The sequence below is a fragment of the Oncorhynchus keta genome, chromosome 20 (genome assembly GCF_023373465.1).
Source record: "Oncorhynchus keta strain PuntledgeMale-10-30-2019 chromosome 20, Oket_V2, whole genome shotgun sequence".
Taxonomy (NCBI): Eukaryota; Metazoa; Chordata; class Actinopteri; order Salmoniformes; family Salmonidae; genus Oncorhynchus; species Oncorhynchus keta.
Window position 1 is genome coordinate 29,810,463 of NC_068440.1, and position 22,591 is coordinate 29,833,053.

The following is a 22,591-nucleotide window of genomic DNA, read 5'->3' on the forward strand; positions in this document are numbered from 1 at the left end:
AGGTACAGAACGTTAGGCAGGTTCAGGGTCAGGGCAGGAATAGGTCAGTCGTCCAGAGCAGAGTTAGGCAGGTTCAGGGTCAGGGCAGGCAGAGGTCAGTAGTCCAGAGCAGAGTCCGAAAGGTACAGAACGTTAGGCAGGTTCAGGGTCAGGGCAGGCAGAGGTCAGTAATCCAGAGCAGAGTCCGAAATGTACAGAACGTTAGGCAGGTTCAGGGTCAGGGCAGGCAGAGGTCAGTAATCCAGGGTGGTGTGACAAGGTACAGAACGGCAGGCAGGCTCAGGGTCAGGGCAGGCAGAATGGTCAAAAACCAGGAAAGCTAGAAAACAGGAAATTAAGAAAGACAGGTGCACGGGAAAAACGCTGGTAGGTTTGACGAAACAAAACGAATTGGCAAACAGAGAACACAGGTATAAATATAATGGGGAAGATGAGCGACACCTGGAGGGGCGTGTACGTACAGTCACTGTGGGGAAGATGTCATCGATGCACTTATTGATGAAGCCAATGACTGATGTGGTGTATTCCTCAATGCCATCGGAGGAATCCCAGAAAATATTCCAGTCTGTGCTGGCAAAACAGTCCTGTAGCTTAGAATCTGCTTCATCTGACCACTTTTTTTTATTGATCTAATCACTGGTGCTTCCTGCTTTAATTTTAGCTTGTAAGCAGGAATCAGGAGGATAGAATTATGGTCAGATTTTCCAAATGTAGGGCGAGGCAGAGCTTTGTATGCATGGAGTAAAGGTGGTCCAGAGTTTTATTCCCTCTGGTTGCACATTTAACATGCTGATCGAAATTTGGTAAAACTGATTTAAGTTACCCTGCATTAAAGTCCCCGGCTACTAGGAGCGCCACCTCTGGGTGAGCGTTTTCTTGTTGGCTTATGGCAGAATACAGCTCATTCAATGCTGCCTTAGTGCCAGCCTCTGACTGTGGTGGTATGTAAACAACTATGAAAAATACAGATGAAAACTCTAGGTAGTTAGTGTGGTCTACAGTTTATCATGAGATACTCGACCTCAGGCGAGCAATAACTTGAGACTTCCTTAGATTATGTGCACCAGCTGTTATTTGCAAAAATACCACAGCCCTTATCGTCTTATCAGACGCCGCTGTTCTATCCTGCCGGTGCAGTGTATAACCAGGCAGCTGTATGTTGATAGTGTCGTCGTTCAGCCACGTCTCTGTTTTTTTTATTTCACCTTTATTTAACCAGGTAGGCTAGTTGAGAACAGGTTCTCATTTACAACTGCGACCTGGCCAAGATAAAGCACAGCAGTTCGACACATACAACAACACAGAGTTAAACATGGAATAAACAAACATACAGTCAATAAATACAATAGAGAAAGTCTATATGCAAATGAGGTAGGATAAGGGGGGTGTAGCAATAAACAGGCCATAGTGGTGAAATTACTACAGTATGGCAAATTAAACTCTGGGGTGACAGATGTGCAGAAGATGAGTGTGCAAGTAGCGGTACTGGGGTGCAAAGGAGAAAAATAAAATAAATAAATAACAATATGGTGATGAGGTAGTTGGATGGGCTATTTACAGATGGGCTATGTACAGGTGCAGTGATCTGTGAGCTGCTCTGACAGATGGGGCTTAAAGCTAGTGAGGGAGATATGAGTCTCCAGCTTCAGTGATTTTTGCAGTTTGTTCCAGTCATTGGCAGCAGAGAACTGGAAGGAAAGGTAGCCGAAGTAGGAATTGGCTTTGGGGGTGACCAGTGAAATATACCTGCTGGAGCGCATGCTTCGGGTGGGTGCTGCTATGGTGACCAGTTAGCTGAGATAAGGCGGGGCTTTACCTAGCAACGACTTATATTTGACCTGGAGCGAGTGGGTTTGGCGACGGATATGAAGCGAGGGCCAGGCAACGAGAGCATACATGCATTTGGCAGCATGAGTGAAGGAGGCTTTGTTGCGAAATAGGAAGCCAATTCTAGATTTCATTTTGGATTGGAGATGCTTAATGTGAGTCTGGAAGGATAGTTTACAGTCTAACCAGACATTTACATTTACATTTACATTTAAGTCATTTAGCAGACGCTCTTATCCAGAGTGACTTACAAAATTGGTGCATACACCTTATGGCATCCAGTGGAACAGCCACTTACATCTAAATCTTTTTTTTTTTTTTTGGGGGAGAGAAAGGGGGTGAGAAGGATTACTTACCCTTACTTACCCTATCCTGGGTATTCCTTGAAGAGTGGGGTTTCAGGTGTCTCCGGAAGGTGGTGATTGACTCCGCTGTCCTGGCGTCGTGAGGGAGTTTGTTCCACCATTGGGGGCCAGAGCAGCGAACAGTTTTGACTGGGCTGAGCGGGAACTGTACTTCCTCAGTGGTAGGGAGGCGAGCAGGCCAGAGGTGGATGAACGCAGTGCCCTTGTTTGGGTGTAGGGCCTGATCAGAGCCTGGAGGTACTGAGGTGCCGTTCCCCTCACAGCTCCGTAGGCAAGCACCATGGTCTTGTAGCGGATGCGAGCTTCAACTGGAAGCCAGTGGAGAGAGCGGAGGAGCGGGGTGACGTGCGAGAACTTGGGAAGGTTGAACACCAGACGGGCTGCGGCGTTCTGGATGAGTTGTAGGGGTTTAATGGCACAGGCAGGGAGCCCAGCCAACAGCGAGTTGCAGTAATCAAGACGGGGAGATGACAAGTGCCTGGATTAGGACCTGCGCCGCTTCCTGTGTGAGGCAGGGTCGTACTCTGCGGATGTTGTAGAGCATGAACCTACAGGAACGGGACACCGCCTTGATGTTAGTTGAGAACGTCAGGGTGTTGTCCAGGATCACAAGGTTCTTAGCGCTCTGGGAGGAGGACACAATGGAGTTGTCAACCGTGATGGCGAGATCATGGAACGGGCAGTCCTTCCCGGGAGGAAGAGGAGCTCCGTCTTGCTGAGGTTCAGCTTGAGGTGGTGATCCGTCATCCACACTGATATGTCTGCCAGACATGCAGAGATGCGATTCGCCACCTGGTCATCAGAAGGGGAAAGAGAAGATTAATTGTGTGTCGTCTGCATAGCAATGATAGGAGAGACCATGTGAGGTTATGACAGAGCCAAGTGACTTGGTGTATAGCGAGAATGCAAAAGAGGGCCTAGAACAGAGCCCTGGGGACACCAGTGGTGAGAGCGCGTGGTGAGGAGACAGATTCTCGCCACGCCACCTGGTAGGAGCGACCTGTCAGGTAGGACGCAATCCAAGCGTCCGCCGGAGATGCCCCTCGGAGAGGGTGGAGAGGAGGATCTGATGGTTCACAGTATCGAAGGCAGCCGATAGGTCTAGAAGGATGAGAGCAGAGGAGAGAGAGTTAGCTTTAGCAGTGCGGAGCGCCTCCGTGATACAGAGAAGAGCAGTCTCAGTTGAATGACTAGTCTTGAAACCTGACTGATTTGGATCAAGAAGGTCATTCTGAGAGAGATAGCGGTAGAGCTGGCCAAGGACGGCACGCTCAAGAGTTTTGGAGAGAAAAGAGAGAAGGGATACTGGTCTGTAGTTGTTGACATCGGAGGGATCGAGTGTAGGTTTTTTCAGAAGGGGTGCAACTCTCGCTCTCTTGAAGACGGGAGGGACATAGCCAGCGGTCAGGGATGAGTTGATGAGCGAGGTGAGGTAAGGGAGAAGGTCTCCGGAAATGGTCTGGAGAAGAGAGGAGGGGATAGGGTCAAGCGGGCAGGTTGTTGGGCGGCCGGCCGTCACAAGACGCGAGATTTCATCTGGAGAGAGGGGAGAAAGAGGTCAGAGCATAGGGTGGGGCAGTGTGAGCAGAACCAGCGGTGTCGTTTGACTTAGCAAACGAGGATCGGATGTCGTCGACCTTCTTTTCAAAATGGTTGACGAAGTCATCTGCAGAGAGGGAGGAGGGGGAGGAGGATTCAGGAGGGAGGAGAAGGCGGCAAAGAGCTTCCTAGGGTTAGAGGCAGATGCTTGGAATTTAGAATGGTAGAAAGTGGCTTTAGCAGCAGAGACAGAGGAGGAAAATGTAGAGAGGAGGGAGTGAAAGGATGCCAGGTCCGCAGGGAGGCGAGTTTTCCTCCATTTCCGCTCGGCTGCCCGGAGCCCTGTTCTGTGAGCTCGCAATGAGTCGTCGAGCCACGGAGCGGGAGGGGAGGACCGAGCCGGCCTGGAGGATAGGGGACATAGAGAGTCAAAGGATGCAGTAAGGGAGGAGAGGAGGGTTGAGGAGGCAGAATCAGGAGATAGGTTGGAGAAAGTTTGAGCAGAGGGAAGAGATGATAGGATGGAAGAGGAGAGAGTAGCGGGGAGAGAGAGCGAAGGTTGGGACGGCGCGATACCATCCGAGTAGGGGCAGTGTGGGAAGTGTTGGATGAGAGCGAGAGGGAAAAGGATACAAGGTAGTGGTCGGAGACTTGGAGGAGTTGCAATGAGGTTAGTGGAAGAACAGCATCTAGTAAAGATGAGGTCAAGCGTATTGCCTGCCTTGTGAGTAGGGGGGAAGGTGAGAGGGTGAGGTCAAAAGAGGAGAGAGTGGAAAGAAGGAGGCAGAGAGGAATGAGTCAAAGGTAGACGTGGGGAGGTTAAAGTCGCCCAGAACTGTGAGAGGTGAGCCGTCCTCAGGAAAGGAGCTTATCAAGGCATCAAGCTCATTGATGAACTCTCCGAGGGAACCTGGAGGGCGATAAATGATAAGGATGTTAAGCTTGAAAGGGCTGGTAACTGTGACAGCATGGAATTCAAAGGAGGCGATAGACAGATGGGTAAGGGGAAAGAGAGAAAGACCACTTGGGAGAGATGAGGATCCGGTGCCACCACCCCGCTGACCAGAAGCTCTCGGGGTGTGCGAGAACACGTGGGCGGACGAGGAGAGAGCAGTAGGAGTAGCAGTGTTATCTGTGGTGATCCATGTTTCCGTCAATGCCAAGAAGTCAAGGACTGGAGGGAGGCATAGGCTGAGATGAACTCTGCCTTGTTGGCCGCAGATCGGCAGTTCCAGAGGCTACCGGAGACCTGGAACTCCACGTGGGTTGCGCGCTGGGACCACCAGAGTAGGGTGGTCGCGGCCAGGTGTGGAGCGTTTGTATGGTCTGTGCAGAGAGGAGAGAACAGGGATAGACAGACACATAGTTGACAGGCTACAGAAAAGGCTACGCTAATGCAAGGAGATTGGAATGACAAGTGGACTACACGTCTCGAATGTTCAGAAAGTTAAGCTTACGTAGCAAGAATCTTATTGACTAAAATGATTAAAATGATACAGTACTGCTAAAGTAGGCTAGCTGGCAGTAGCTGCGTTGTTGACACTACACTAATCAAGTCGTTCCGTTGAGTGTAATAGTTTCTGCAGTGCTACTATTCGGGGGCTAGCTGGCTAGCTAGCAGTGTTGTTTACGTTACGTTGCGTTAAAAGAACGACAATAGCTGGCTAGCTAACCTAGGAAATCGCTCTAGACTACACAATTATCTTTGAAACAAAGACGGCCATGTAGCTAGCTATGTAGCTAGCTACGATCAAACAAATCAAACCGTTGTACTGTAATGAAATGAAATGAAATGAAAATGTGAAACTACCTGACCGGGTTGTTGAATTCGAAACAGTACACGTTGGCTAGCTGTTAGCTGTTAGCTGTTGGCTAGCTAGCAGAGTCTCCTACGTTAAGGACGACAAATAGCTGGCTAGCGACCCTCAGTGAATTAAGATAGTCACTCCAAGGCTACACACACTAAACTACACAATTATCTTGGAAACAAAGACAGCTATGTAGCTAGCTAACACTAGACTAATCAAGTCGTTCAGTTGAGTGAATAGCACTAGTGATGCTAATCCGTGTGCGTTAGCTAGCGTTGCTAGCTCCTGGGCGAATAGCAGTGAAGGCTACGTTAGGGCGACGAAATACGATAATTATGCAATTATCTCTGATACAAGGACGGCTATGTAGCTAGCTAAGAAGAATTGCTAAGATTAGACAAATCAACCGTTGTACTATAATGAAATGTAATGAAAAAAGTTATACAACCTGCAGAGCGAAGTGCGAATGCGACCGCTCGCTCCAACCCGGAGCGAGGTGGTCATCTAGGTATTTGTAGTTGTCCACATATTCTAAGTCAGAACCGTCCAGAGTACTGATGCTGGACGGTTGGGTAAGTATGGGAAGCGATCGGTTGAAGAGCATGCATTTAGTTTTGCTTGCATTTAAGAGCAGTTGGAGGCCACGGAAGGAGAGTTGTATGGCATTGAAGCTCGTCTGGATGTTAATTAACACAGTGTCCAAAGAAGGGCCAGACATACAGAATTGTGTCGTCTGCGTAGAGGTGGATCAGAGAATCAACAGCAGCAAGAGCAACATCATTGATGTATACAGAGAAAAGAGTCGGCCCGAGGATTGAACCCTTTGGCACCCCCATAGAGACTGCCAGAGGTCTGGACAACAGGCCCTCCGATTTGACACACTGTCAGAGAAGTAGTTGGTGAACCAGGCGAGGCAGTCATTTGAGTCTGCCGATAAGAATGTGGTGATTGACAGAGTCAAAAGCCTTGACCAAGTCGATGAATACAGCTGCACAGTATTGTCTCTTATCGATGGCGGTTATGATATAGTTTAGGACCTTGAGCGTGGTTGAGGTGCACCCATGACCAGCTCGGAAACCAGAGTGCATAGTGGAGAAGGTACGGTGGGATTCGAAATGGTCGGTGATCTGTTTGTTAACTTGGCTTTCGAAGACCTTAGGCAGGGTAGGATAGATATACAGTAGGTCTGTAGCAGTTTGGGTCTAGAATGTCTCCTTTTGAAGAGGGGAGCTTTCCAATCTTTGGGGATCTCAGACGATACGAAAGAGAGGTTGAACAAGCTAGTAATAGGGGTTGCAACACTTTCAGCTGATCATTTTAGGAAGAGAGGGTCCAGATTGTCTAGCCCTGCTGATTTGTAAGTGTCCAGATTTTGCAGCTCTTTCAGAACATCAGCTGTCTGGATTTGGGTGAATGAGAAATGGGGAGGCGTGGGCAAGTTGCAGTTAGGGGTGCAGGGCTGTTGACCGGGGTAGGGGTAGCCAGGTGGAAAGCAAGGCTAGCCGTAGAAAAATGCTTATTGAAATTCTCAATTATCGCGGATTTATCGGTGGTGACAGTGCAGTGGGCAGCTGGGAGGAGGTGCTCTTATTCTCCATGGACTTTACAGTGTCCCAGAACTTTTTGGAGTTAGTGCTACAGGATGCACATTTCTGCTTGAAAAAGCTAACCTTTGCTTTCCTAACTGCCTGTGTATATTGGTTCCTAACTTCCCTGAAAAGCTGCATATCGCGGGGGCTATTCGATGCTAATGCAGTACACCACATGATGTTTTTGTGCTGGTCAAGAGCACTCAGGTCTGGAGGGAACCATGGGCGATATCTGTTCCTGGTTCTACATTTTTTGAATGGGGCAAGCTTATTTAAAATGGTGAGGAAAGCACTTTTAAAGAAAAACCAGGCATCCTCTACTGACGGAATGAGGTCAATATCCTTCCAGGATACCCGGGCCAGATCGATTAGAAAGGCCTGCTCGCTGAAGTGTTTTAGGGAGCGTTTGATAGTGATGAGGGTTTGTAATTTTGACCGCAGACCCATAATGGACGCAAGCAATGAGGCAGTGATCGCTGAGATCCTGGTTAAAGACAGCAGAGGTGTATTTGGAGGGCAGGTTGGTTAGGATGATATCTATGAGGGTGCCTGTGTTTACGGGTTGGTGGCCCATTGATAATTTGTGTGAGATTGAGAACATCAAGCTTAGATTGTAGGATGGCCGGAGTGTTAAGCATGTCCAAGTGTAAGTCACCTAACAGCACAAGCTCTGAAGATAGATGGGGGGCAATCAATTCGCATATGGTGTCCAGGGCACAACTGGGGGCAGAAGGTGGTCTATAGCAAGCAGCAACGGTAAGAGACTTGTTTCTGGAGAGGTGGATTTTTAAAAGTAGAAGCTCAAATTGTTTTGGTACAGACCTGGATAGTAAGTCAGAACTCTGCAGGCTATCTCTGCAGTAGATTGCAACTCTATCCCTTTGGCAGTTCTATCTTGTCGGAAAATGTTATAGTTAGGGATGGTAATTTCAGGGCTTTTGGTAGTCTTCCTGAGCCAGGATTCAGACACGGCTAGGACATCCGGGTTGGCAGAGTGTGCTAAAGCAGTGAATAAAACAAACTTAGGGAGGAGGCTTCTAATGTTAACATGCATGAAACCAAGGCTTTTACGGTTACAGAAGTCAACAAATGAGAGCGCCTGGGGAATAGGAGTAGAGCTAGGCACTGCAGGGCCTGGATTAACCTCCACATTACCAGAGGAACAGAGGAGGAGTAGGATAAGGGTACGGCTAAAGGCTAAAAGAACTGGTTGGCTAGTACGTTCAGAACAGAGGGTAAAAGGAGACGATTTCTGGGCATTGTAGAATATATTCAAGGCATAATGTACAGACAAAGGTATGGTAGGATGTGAATACAGTGGGGGTAAACCTGTGCATAGAGTGACAATGAAGGAGATATTGTCTCTTAGGAATATAATTTAAACCAGGTGATGTCACCGCATGTGTGGGAGGTGGAACTAAAGTGTTAACTAAGGCGTATTGAGCAGGGCTAGAGGCTCTACAGTGAAATAAGGCAATAATTACTAACCAAAACAGCAATGGACAAGGCATATTGACGTTAGGGAGAGGCATGCGTAGCCAAGTGATCATAGGAGTCCAGTGAGTGGCTTCAGGCAGCTAGCGGGCCAGGGCTAGCAAGCTAGCAGAAGGGCCTTTGAGGGACGTCGCAACGGACTAAAGTCTGTTGTGGCGCCCTCGTGCTGTGACGTCGGCAGACGGATCAGCAGGGCTCCGTGTTGTAAACCAGGCCAATTGGCAAATTGGTATAGTGGCCAAAGAATTTGTCTGATGGGCCTCTTAAGCTAACAGTCAGATGTGCTCTAGACAGACAGCGGGCCGCGGCTAGCAGGCTAGCAGATGGGCTTAGCAAGGCTTGCTCCAGGCTAATTGGTTCTTGCTTCGGGACAGAGACGTTAGCCAGGAGGATTTTCTCTGGTTTGAGTCGCGCTGTGCAAACTGGCGAGAGTTATCCAGGCTAAAGGTATCTGATAACTGCTAGCAGTGGCTAGCTGACTACTAGCTAGTAGCTAGCTAGCTGGCATCTGTGAAGCATAAGATATTACAGTTTTGAATGTCCCGTTGGTAATTTAATCTTCTGCATAGGTCATCTATTTTATTGTCCAAAGATAAACGTTTGCTACAGAATGGAAGGAAGTGGGAGTTTATTAGATTGCCTACGAATTCTCAGAAGGCAGCCCGTCCTCCGGCCCCTTTTTCTCCGCCTCATCTTCACGCAAATCATGGGGATCTGGGCCTGTTCCCGAGAAAGCAGTATATCGGCCTCATCGGACTCGTTAATTAAAGGAAAAAAAGGATTCTGACAGTCCGTGGTGAGTATTCGCAGTCCTGATATCCAGAAGTTATTTTCAGTCATAAGAGACGGTAGCGGCAACATTATGTAGAAAATAAGTAATTCATAAAATTAGTTATAAACAACGCAAATGTAAAAAAATAAAATAAACAATCGGTTTGGGGCACGTAAAACGTCTGCCTTCATCTGCAGTGCCATCTTACATCTGATATAAGACTAGAGTGATCAGCATTACTGAAGAAATTCAGCCTATCAGGTCGAATTAAATCAACATTTATTGGTCGCATACACAGATTTGCAGGTGTTATAGCGGGTGCAGCAAAAAGTAAAATGTCTCGCAAATACATTACAATTAAATAACAATCCAAGTAGGTATATTAGAGTGAGCACCTGTCAGAATGCAGAATATAAATAGGTGGTGTGCATAGACGGTATATCATCTGGAAAGAAAATGGTATCAGTATATTTATTTCCTTTTTCCGGGAGAAGAGATCAAGAGATTACACAGAGGGGAAACCGAATTTCTAAATGTACAAATGACTGTTTTACTAGGGGTTGAGAGCTATGTGTGCTGTGATACAGGCTATTACTGCACAGTAGTAGGTATTTTAGGATGAGCTATGTGGGGAATACAGTGGATACATACACAGTGAGTAAACAAAAGTATAGAAACAGAAGAGATTATGATCAGAGGTTAAGATCACTTTTATTGGTCAATTGCACACACACACACACACACACACACACACACACACACACACACACACACACACACACACACACACACACACACACACACACACACACACACACACACACAGGTTTTGGAGAAGTGCGGGGGGGCAGCCACACTAGGTGCCTGGGGAGCTGTTGTTGTGGGGGGTTAAGTGCCTTGCTCAAGGGCACAATGGCATCTAGGATTTGATAACGCTTCCCTAACCGCTGACTCAGAATATGAGGCATTAGTTTCAAGGTGCAGGGCTAGTGATGGCTGTTCAACAGTCTGATGGCCTGGTGATACAAGCTGCTTCTCAGTCTCTCGGTCCCAGCTCTGATGCACCTGTAAGTGTCTTACCACAAGATAAGACTGAGAAATACAGAAACGCAAATGTCATAGAAACGTCCAGTCAGGATTGATAGCTTCTACTGACAGCCGCTGTGTGATACAAAATGATGGTAATTTCTAGCACCACTTTTCTACCAACCTTTCAACAGAGGGAGAGAGCTGTGAAACACCATAGGACTCTGGTCAAAAGCAGTGCACTATATAGAGAATAGGTTGCCATTTGGGACACAGACCATTATTTGGTGGGATGGACGTAACATTTCCTAAACTACAGGGCTACAGAGAGTGAAGCAGTGCAGAGAGAATCACTTTGACTTGGGATCTTTCTCTTTTCAGATTTTTGGGGTAGAAATGAGCTCATTTTCCCTGGAGGAGCAAATTGGTCACTCTTTAGAATGCACTAATGTTCCATTGACCAATAAGAGACAGAGACAGGAGGGTAAGGGGAGACTGTTAGGACAAGCATCACCAAATACATTCCATTCACTCATTATACTGTACATATAGTGGTACTGACAGAATGGTCAATACTCTATACTGTACATATAGTGGTACTGACAGAATGGTCAATACTCTATACTGTACATATAGTGGTACTGACAGAATGGTCAATACTCTATACTGTACATATAGTGGTACTGACAGAATGGTCAATATTCTATACTGTACATATAGTGGTACTGACAGAATGGTCAATAATATTATACTGTAAATATAGGTGGAACTGACAGAATGTTGTTAATACTTTATACTGTACATAGTGGTATTGACAGAATGTTGACAATACTATTATAATGTACATAGAGCAGTATTGACAGAATGTTGACAATACTATTATACTGTACATATAGGTGGAACTGACAGAATGTTGACAATACTTTATACTGTACATATAGGTGGTATTGACAGAATGTTGACAATACTATTATACTGTACATAGTGGTATTGACAGAATGTTGACAATACTATTATAATGTACATAGAGCAGTATTGACAGAATGTTGACAATACTATTATAATGTACATAGAGCAGTATTGACAGAATGTTGACAATACTATTATAATGTACATAGAGCAGTATTGACAGAATGTTGACAATACTATTATACTGTACATATAGGTGGAACTGACAGAATGTTGACAATACTATTATACTGTACATATAGGTGGTATTGACAGAATGTTGACAATACTATTATACTGTACATAGTGGTATTGACAGAATGTTGACAATACTATTATAATGTACATAGAGCAGTATTGACAGAATGTTGACAATACTATTATACTGTACATAGTGGTATTGACAGAATGTTGACAATACTTTATACTGTACATATAGGTGGTACTGACAGAATGTTGACAATACTTTATACTGTACATAGTGGTATTGACAGAATGTTGACAATATTTTATACTGTACATATAGGTGGTATTGACAGAATGTTGACAATACTTTATACTGTACATAGTGGTATTGACAGAATGTTGACAATACTATTATAATGTACATAGAGCAGTAGTGACAGAATGTTGACAATACTTTATACTGTACATAGTGGTACTGACAGAATGTTGACAATACTATTATAATGTACATAGAGCAGTATTGACAGAATGTTGACAATACTTTATACTGTACATAGTGGTACTGACAGAATGTTGTCAATACTTTATACTGTATATATAGGTGGTACTGACAGAATGTTGTCAATACTTTGAGGCTCTTCCAGGAAGCAGAGTTAACTGACCATAATATCCTTAATATTCTTTAACAGAAATAGACTTGAAATTGGCATGGTATAATTGGTCCACCACCACCAACAACTCTTACTTAGTAAACCAGGAAATCAAGAGATCCAGTATATTGGACTGTTCACAGCCCTTTGGAAAGTCAGAACAACTTCCATTTATTATGCAAACCCCTATGTACTGTAAATATCCAATGTGCATACTGTGTTGTCTTCACAGACTGTGTTCAATGTGAATACTGTACTGCTGGATGGTGTAGTGTGGGTTTGAAATATGTTCCCTGTACATATTGGAAAGATATCACTGAAGGGAGTATGAAACCATTGTGGGATATTCATTTATTTCTGGTTCGTGTGCTCTGGGAAAAAATAGCCCTCTCGCCCAGTCTTAATATTCAACTAAGATGTTTATTTTTTGTGGTGGACAATGTTTAATATAAAATCTCTCTCCTTCTCGTGTCCCTTCCACTTTCTGTTTCTCTCTTTTCTGTCTCTTTCTCTCCTCTCTCCTTTATCCTTTTCTCTCTCCCCTGTTCTCCTTCCCTTTCTGTCTCTCTCTTTCTCTCCTCTCTCCTTTATCCTTTTCTCTCTCCCCTGTTCTCCTTCCCTTTCTGTCTCTCTCTTTCTCTCCTCTCTCCTTTATCCTTTTCTCTCTCCCCTGTTCTCCTTCCCTTTCTGTCTCTCTCTTTCTCTCCTCTCTCCTTTATCCTTTTCTCTCTCCCCTGTTCTCCTTCCCTTTCTGTCTCTCTCTTTCTCTCCTCTCTCCTTTATCCTTTTCTCTCTCCCCTGTTCTCCTTCCCTTTCTGTCTCTCTCTTTCTCTCCTCTCTCCTTTATCCTTTTCTCTCTCCCCTGTTCTCCTTCCCTTTCTGTCTCTCTCTCTTTCTCTCCTCTCTCCTTTATCCTTTTCTCTCTCCCCTGTTCTCCTTCCCTTTCTGTCTCTCTCTTTCTCTCCTCTCTCCTTTATCCTTTTCTCTCTCCCCTGTTCTCCTTCCCTTTCTGTCTCTCTCTTTCTTTCCTCTCTCCTTTATCCTTTTCTCTCTCCCCCGTTCTCCTTCCCTTTCTGTCTCTCTTTCTACTCCCTCCCTCTTTCTCTTCCCCCTTTTCTCCTCCCTCCCGTTTTCTCTCATCCTCCCTCCCTCCCGCTCTCCTCGTCTCTCCCTGTACCTCCACCCCTCCCGCTCTCCTTGTCCTTCCCCACTCTCTCTCCACACCACAGAAAGCCGTCTGGTTCGGAGCCGACTCCCAAGTCTCGCATCAGCCTGCCGGCGCCCAGCCCCGACCACATTGGAGGTTTCAGGTTGGCCGTGGCCACGTTCGCTGGCACCGAGAGCAAATTTGGACTCCACCTCCCAAGATACAACGTTCAAGTAACCCCCCGGCCCAAGAAGGACGCCCCTTGAATTGAACCCCCTCTGCCCACACATAGGGGGCAGAATAGAGCACACGTGCAATCATTACACCCTCTCCCTCCCACCCCCAGCTAGTCGAGCACTTGGAATATTCCACCCGAAAGAGAAGCACATTGTGAGTAGTATGATCTGCCTCTCTAGGCTTTAAAGATAAATATGTGTCTGTTTTAGTTGATGAGAATTTTTGAAACCTATTATGATCTTCAGAAATGTACCTTTCTACATCATGGTCTAGAAACACAAAAACGTTGTTTTAGCTTCTGTTTTAGTCTTAGCTACCCGTAAAGATTACTTTTTGAGTCAGTCTTATTGTGAAGATCAAGTGATATCTACAGTACTGACAATGTGTGTCTAGAGTAGTGTTCCAGTTTGTCTTTTCATACAGTAATATGCACAGTAGTGGAGGGGCTGGCCATGACTTGAATTAGACCTGGTCTGCTTCCTTTCATTACGTCATCACTAAGGCCGGGACTCATTCAAAAGTGCATTGTCAACATGTGCATTGCACTTGCTTTTAAAGGTCCTTTACACTTGAGCCGACATGTACCGTATTTACCATGAAGGCCATCTCTTTAAAAGACACTTGACAGTTCAATGTGCTCGTCTACAACGTGCCTTTGATTGAATCTTGGTCTAACCATCACTTTATATGATGGTGCTTTTACTGTCTTCCACCTGAGAGTCTGATGAATACCAAACAGAATGAGCCCTATCCGCAGGATGGGGATAGTAGCACAGGTACGCACATCCGAATGACGGTTCTACTACACTCGCATTAACATCTGCTAACCATGTGTATGTGACAAATAACATGTGATTTGATTTGATTTTACTGTACATATGAATGACGGTTCTACTGTACATATGAATGACGGTTCTACTGTACATATGAATGACGGTTCTACTGTACATATGAATGACGGTTCTACTGTACATATGAATGACGGTTCTACTGTACATATGAATGACGGTTCTACTGTACATATGAATGACGGTTCTACTGTACATATGAATGACGGTTCTACTGTACATATGAATGACGGTTCTACTGTACATATGAATGACGGTTCTACTGTACATATGAATGACGGTTCTACTGTACATATGAATGACGGTTCTACTGTACATATGAATGACGGTTCTACTGTACATATGAATGACGGTTCTACTGTACATATGAGAACGGAACAGACACATCTGAATGATGGTTCTACTGTACATATGAATGACGGTTCTACTGTACATATGAATGACGGTTCTACAGTACATATGAATGACGGTTCTACTGTACATATGAGAACGAAACAGACATCTGAATGACGGTTCTACTGTACATATGAGAACGGAACAGACATCTGAATGACGGTTCTACTGTACATATGAATGACGGTTCTACTGTACATATGAGAATGGAACAGAGAGTCACATTTACATATTGATACAGTTCACCAAGCCGCTTTTCGGATACTGAGAAGAAACTAATAATCTTGATCTTGAACTTCATTTGCGAGAAAACATAAAAGATTGACCAACCAAAACGCTTGAATGTAATATACTGTTCACTATTACCACCACTTGCACAAGGTATTACTACTACACCACCTACTATGGTATTGTCGTGACTGTCTGTTATCCTTAGTTGTCTCAGTCAGATCAAACTGGGCTGTGTGTTGCATACATTTCTATTTAAAGAATCATCAGGGTACAACAGAGCAGGGGGAGAGAGTAGAGAGATGTGGGGTATTCCAGAAAACAGGATTATGAAATTATCCAGTTAACTTTGATAAACAACCACATATTATTTTCATTTGTATACTGGTTGTTGTTGCCGAGTCAATTATATCTTGTCAATTTGAAGGGCTTTATTCAATCCATATCACAGTTCAGCTTTAAAGCGTGATTGACAATTAAAGGCAATGTTCTTGTGGTCACAGCGACTGCATTCACTGTAAACACTGCGTATGTCGGCCCTATCACAAATTACCTTTACATTTCTAGTACACAATCTGTAACGCTTCAGCAATACAGACTGAACAGAGCCCTAAGTCTATATTTCTCAAAATATCTCATTATTTTAAGCAATGTTGGACAGTTAGCTGGCTAACGTATTTATCCAGCTTTCTGGAACAGCCCAATGATGTCACGAAAGACATCCGGATTTAAACTTGTACAGTACAGGAGAGAAGTAGAATATGGTGTGATAATTGTGCCTTACTGTATGCATGGCAGCAATATGTATATGTACTAATGAAATTAAACGTTAGTGAACAAAGTGTGTGCACATGTGTTCTTTGACAAGGTGGTATGTTATGGTGCGACAAGTCAGAGAAAAGCTTGAAGCCTGGCACTGGAGACGAGGACAGAATCACAACAGCCAACTTGTGACACTATAATTACAGTAGCTAAACAACAACAAGAAGTAAACAAGCTAACAGTTCTTCAGACATGATTTATTGGCGGGTATCACGATAGACAGCGGCTTACAATATGTCTCTTTTGTTCATTAAAGTTCACGTAGCACTTATACGAAATAACGTGCTAAACCGGAATTTGTTGCTTAGGCCTGTAGTCATTGAACAGTGCAATAACCCTCACATACGTACAGTTGAAGTCAGAAGTTTACATGCACTTAGGTTGGAGTCATTGAAACTAGTTTTTCAACCACTACACAATTGTCTAGTTAACAAACTATAGTTTTGGCAAGTCGACTAGGACATCTACTTTGTGCATGACACAAGCTTTTTTGCCAACAATTGTTTACAGACAGATTATTTCACTTATAATTCACTGTATAACAATTCCAGCGGGTCAGAAGTTTACATACACTAAGTTGACTGGCCTTTAAACAGCTTGGACATTTCCAGAAAATGACTTCATGGCTTTAGAAGCTTCTGATAGGCTAATTGACATCATTTGAATCAATTGGAGGTGTACCTGTGGATGTATTTCAAGGCCTACCTTCAAACTCAGTGCCTCTTTGCTTGACATCATGGGAAAACCAAAAGAAATCAGCCAAGACCTCAGAAAGAAAATTGTACACCTCCACAAGTCTGGTTCATCCTTGGGAGCAATTTCCAAATGCCTGAAGATACCACGTTCATCTGTACAAACAATAGTACGCAAGTATAAACACCATGGGACCACACAGCCATCATACCGCTCAGGAAGGAGACGAGTTCTGTCTCCTAGAGATTAATGTACTTTGGTGCGAAAAGTGCAAATAAATCCCAGAACAACAGCAAAGGACCTTGTGAAGATGTTGGAGGAAACCGGTACAAAATTATCTATATCCACAGTAAAACGAGTCCTATATTGACATAACCTGAAAGGCCGCTCAACAAGGAAGAAGCCACTGCTCCAAAACTGCAATAAAAAAGCTAGACTACAGTTTGCAACTGCACATGGGGACAAAGATCGTTATTTTTGGAGAAATGTCCTCCGGTTTCATGAAACAATAGATGGCATCATGAGGATAGAAAATTAAATGGATATATTGAAGCAACATCTCAAGACATCAGTCAATCATGTTTCTCCACGCATTGCACCGACAGAAACAAACATCTTTCTGGTAAGAAGAGTGGCAGGGGCGTATGCCTTATGACTAACGAGACATGGTGTGATGAAAGAAACATACAGGAACTCAAATCCTTCTTTTCACCTGATTTAGAATTCCTCACAATCAAATGTAGACCGCATTATCTACCAAGAGAATTCTCTTCGATTATAATCACAGCCGTATATGTCCCCACCCAAGCAGACACATCGATGGCTCTGAACAAACTTTATTTGACTCTTTGCAAACTGGAATCCATTTATCCGGAGGCTGCATTCATTGTAGCTGGGGATTTTAACAAGGCTATTCTGGAAACAAGACTCCATAAATTTTATCAGCATATCGATTGCGCAACCAGGGGTGGAAAACCCTTGGATCATTGTTACTCTAACTTCCGTGACGCATATAAGGCCCTGCCCCGCCCCCTTTCGGAAAAGCTGACCACGACTCCATTTTGTTGATCCCTGCCTACAGACAGAAACTAAAACAAGAGGCTCCCACGCTGAGGTCTGTCCAACGCTGGTCCGACCAAGCTGACTCCACACTCCAAGACTGCTTCCATCACGTGGACTGGGATATGTTTCGTATTGCGTCAGATAACAATATTGACGAATACGCTGATTCGGTGTGTGAGTTCATTAGAACGTGCGTTGAAGATGTCGTTCCCATAGCAACGATTAAAACATTCCCTAACCAGAAACCGTGGATTGATGGCAGCATTCGCGTGAAACTGAAAGCGCGAACCACTGCTTTTAATCAGGGCAAGGTGACTGGTAACATGACCGAGGCTATCAAACAAGCTAAGCGTCAGTACAGAGACAAAGTAGAATCTCAATTCAACGGCTCAGACACAAGAGGCATGTGGCAGGGTCTACAGTCAATCACGGACTACAAGAAGAAATCCAGCCCAGTCACGGACCAGGATGTCTTGCTCCCAGGCAGACTAAATAACTTTTTTGCCCGCTTTGAGGACAATACAGTGCCACTGACACGGCCTGCAACGAAAACATGCGGACTCTCCTTCACTGCAGCAGAGGTGAGTAAGACATTTAAACGTGTTAACCCTCGCAAGGCTGCAGGCCCAGACGGCATCCCCAGACTCGCCCTCAGAGCATGCGCAGACCAGCTGGACGGTGTGTTTACGGAGATATTCAATCAATCCCTATACCAGTCTGCTGTTCCTACATGCTTCTAGAGGGCCACCATTGTTCCTGTTCCCAAGAAAGCTAAGGTAACTGAGCTAAATGACTACCGCCCCGTAGCACTCACTTCCGTCATCATGAAGTGTTTTGAGAGACTAGTCAAGGACCATATCACCTCCACCCTACCTGACACCCTAGACCCACTCCAATTTGCTAACCGCCCAAATAGGTCCACAGACGATGCAATCTCAACCACACTGCACACTGCCCTAACCCATCTGGACAAGAGGAATACCTATGTGAGAATGCTGTTCATCGACTACAGCTCGGCATTTAACACCATAGTGCCCTCCAAGCTCGTCATCAAGCTCGAGACCCTTGGTGGGTAACTGGGTACTGGACTTCCTGACGGGCCGCCCCCAGGTGGTGAGGGTAGGCAACAACATCTCCTCCCCGCTGATCCTCAACACTGGGGCCCCACAAGGGTGCGTTCTGAGCCCTCTCCTGTACTCCCTGTTCACCCACGACTGCGTGGCCACGCACGCCTCCAACTCAATCATCAAGTTTGCGGACGACACAACAGTGGTAGGCTTGATTACCAACAACGACGAGACGGCCTACAGGGAGGAGGTGAGGGCCCTCGGAGTGTGGTGTCAGGAAAATAACCTCACACTCAACGTCAACACAACCAAGGAGATGATTGTGGACTTCAGGAAACAGCAGTGGGAACACCCCCTTATCCACATCGATGGAACAGTAGTGGAGAGGGTAGCAAGTTTTAAGTTCCTCGGCATACACATCACAGACAAACTGAATTGGTCCACTCACACAGACAGCATCGTGAAGAAGGCGCAGCAGCGCCTCTTCAACCTCAGGAGGCTGAAGAAATTTGGCTTGTCACCAAAAGCACTCACAAACTTCTACAGATGCACAATCGAGAGCATCCTGGCGGGCTGTATCACCGCCTGGTACGGCAACTGCTCCGCCCTCAACCGTAAGGCTCTCCAGAGGGTAGTGAGGTCTGCACAACGCATCACCGGGGGCAAACTACCTGCCCTCCAGGACACCTACACCACCCGATGTTACAGGAAGGCCATAAAGATCATCAAGGACATCAACCACCCGAGCCACTGCCTGTTCACCCCGCTATCATCCAGAAGGCGAGGTCAGTACAGGTGCATCAAAGCTGGGACCGAGAGACTGAAAAACAGCTTCTATCTCAAGGCCATCAGACTGTTATCCAGCCATCACTAACATTGAGTGGCTGCTGCCAACACACTGACACTTACTCAACTCCAGCCACTTTAATAATGGGAATTGATGGGAAATGATGTAAATATATCACTAGCCACTTTAAACAATGCTACCTTATATAATGTTACTTACCCTACATTATTCATCTCATATGCATACATATATACTGTACTCTATATCATCGACTGCATCCTTATGTAATACATGTATCACTAGCCACTTTAACTATGCCACTTTGTTTACATACTCATCTCATATGTATATACTGTACTCGATACCATCTACTGTATCTTGCCTATGCTGCTCTGTACCATCACTCATTCATGTATCCTTATGTACATATTCTTTATCCCCTTACACTGTGTATAAGACAGTAGTTTTGGAATTGTTAGTTAGATTACTTGTTGGTTATTACTGCATTGTCGGAACTAGAAGCACAAGCATTTCGCTACACTCGCATTAACATCTGCTAACCATGTGTATGTGACAAATAAAATTTGATTTGATTTGATTTAAAGTTAAAGCTTGGTCACAAATGGGTCTTCCAAATGGACAATGACCCCAAGTATACTTCCAAGGTTGTGGCAAAATGGCTTAAGGACATCAAAGTCAAGGTTTTGGAGGGGCCATCACAAAGCCCTGACCTCAATCCAATATAGAATTTGTGGGCAGAACTGAAAAAGCGTGTGCGAGCAAGGAGGCCTAGAAACCTGACTCAGTTACACCAGCTCTGTCAGAAGGAATGGGCCAAAATTCACACAACTTATTGTGGGAAGCTTGTGGAAGGCTACCCAAAACATTTGACCCAAGTTAAACAATTTAAAAGGCAATGCTATCAAATACTAATTGACTGTATATAAACTTCTGACCCATTGGGAATGTGATGAAAGAAATAAAAGCTGAAATAAATAATTCTCTTTGCTGCTATTCTGACATTTCACATTCTTAAAATAAAGTGGTGATTCTAACTGACCTAAGACATGGAATTTTTACTAGGATTAAATGTCAGGAATTGTGAAAAACTGAGTTTAAATGTATTTGGCTAAAGGTGTATGTAAACTTCCGACTTCAACTGTACATTATATTCCTATAACATTGACGTAAAGCAGTCACATACATCCACAACATATGCTGACATGTCTAGGAAGCTGTATGAATATGTAAATGTGTTGCAGGCATGCAGGGGGTTGGGTACAGAGGAAAGCACAACAAAAGCACTGTGAACATGAGACTTTTGAAACATGACAATAGCTCTATAGGCCCGGTCTAACAGTTCTCACTGCTAGTTTCATAGGGCTTCACAACTGTAGTAGGACCTATGATTTGATATGGAGTTCATTTAGGTTATAAGCTATACTGCTGAATGACAACTGACCACATAAATTAATAAAATGAAAAGAAGCTAGATGTTTTCTAGTTAGTCTCATACAACTAACGCACATTACCATAAATTACTACAAAATAAATCCCCCCCAAAAACAGTGATGCAAATAGAGTAGAGAAGGAGGTCCTAGCCTGGACATACCGCTGTTTAGTAGCTGTCACAGAGACTGAAGGGGCGGGGTCTAGAACACATGCTGCTACTTAGATAGGTGTGTGGAATGATGTCATAAAGGTGTAAGAACAAAGCCTTCTGATAGGCTGGATGCCCTAGTGATTTTCCCACTGTGCCTGTCGACGGTTGGATGGTGATCCCATTTGATCCCACGGTAGGTGATCCATCCAATCCTATGACGTCAGTTCCACAGGCCCTTCCTCCTCCCCGTCAGCCAGGTTGGCATTGAGCTCCATCAGGGTGTGGGTGAAGTGTGCCCATTCCTCACTGTGGGGCACTGCCAGCTGAGAGGTAACACAGAGACCAAAACAATGTATCCACTCACACTGGTATCCATACCCCAATGGTATTTCATATACTAAGGATTATGTTTTAATCAATTACTGAGTCTTTGTCAGGATCAGATTGGCTGGTTTAGCCTCATGAGCAAATACAGTCCAGTATATGTACGGTTTTGTCTATATTCTACCCTCAAGGAAAGAGGACACTACAAATAATACTTCTGGAGCTTTTAATTGAAGCTTCATGCTGTTCTAGTCAATCGTCAAGTGACGATCGTCGTTACACACTCATATCTATGTTTCAATCATTACAAGTTCTATGTGACTGTGACTTCTCGTAACGTTTCATGGCGGAGCACTGCGGTGATAGTGAAATGAGAAGCCGCTTGGTTAGTTGCCGTGGCTGCCACCCAGGCTGTCACCACGGTTACCACTCTGCAGGCTATAATTAACCAGCAATAAGGAGGTGGGAGAGGACCGCGACCAAGCAGGGCCTGGTTGCATAAAACAAAGTTAATTTCCCCCTTATCGTTTCCCTTAAAGTTTCCTTAAATTTAACTCTGTTGCACAAAACATTTTAAGGTGAACACCCCCCTTAAATTCAGTGAAAAAGTTAAGGGTGCCTATGAGGTCCCTTAACTGCATCAGCAAGCTAGCTACTTAGCTAAACAATGGAATGAGCACAATCCATGGATACAAAGCTAGCTAGCTATATCAACTCTAAGCTAGCTAGCTATATCAACTCTAAGCTAGCTAGCTATATCAACTCTAAGCTAGCTTGACTTACTAGAAAGTAATATAAACAAGTTGAGAAAAACGTAACTGTAAGAAACATGGTTTATTATCTTCTGAAGCAATTTGGTTATCCTGTCTTGATTGTAGAAGTTCTAGTTTGCAATCTCACAAAATTAAAGCGATCTCTTTGAGGAGACTTTAGCCAGTGAATGAGGCCATCTCCATGGTAACCAGATACTATTTTTGCTATACAGTTGAGATTGGAAGTTTACATACACTTAGATTGGAGTCATTAGAACTCATTTTTTCAACCACTCCACAAATATCTTGTTAACAAAATATAGTTTTGGCAAGTGGGTTAGGTCATCTACTTTGTGCATGACAAGATGACAAGTCATTTTTCCAACAATTTTTTAAAGACAGATTATTCACTGTATCACAATTC

General features: G+C 44.5%; 1 protein-coding gene across 1 annotated transcript in view; it reads left to right on the top strand.

Annotated features, from left to right (window-relative positions):
* The window catches only part of LOC118378405 (electrogenic aspartate/glutamate antiporter SLC25A13, mitochondrial), a 95,947-nt gene extending 81,337 nt beyond the window's left edge, over positions 1-14,610 (top strand). The window contains exon 18 of the mRNA XM_052472595.1: positions 13,434-14,610. Coding sequence (XP_052328555.1) covers positions 13,434-13,617 — 184 coding nt within the window. The 3' untranslated portion in view covers positions 13,618-14,610. The remainder of the gene's footprint in view (positions 1-13,433) is intronic.
* The last annotated feature ends 7,981 nt before the right edge of the window (positions 14,611-22,591 follow it).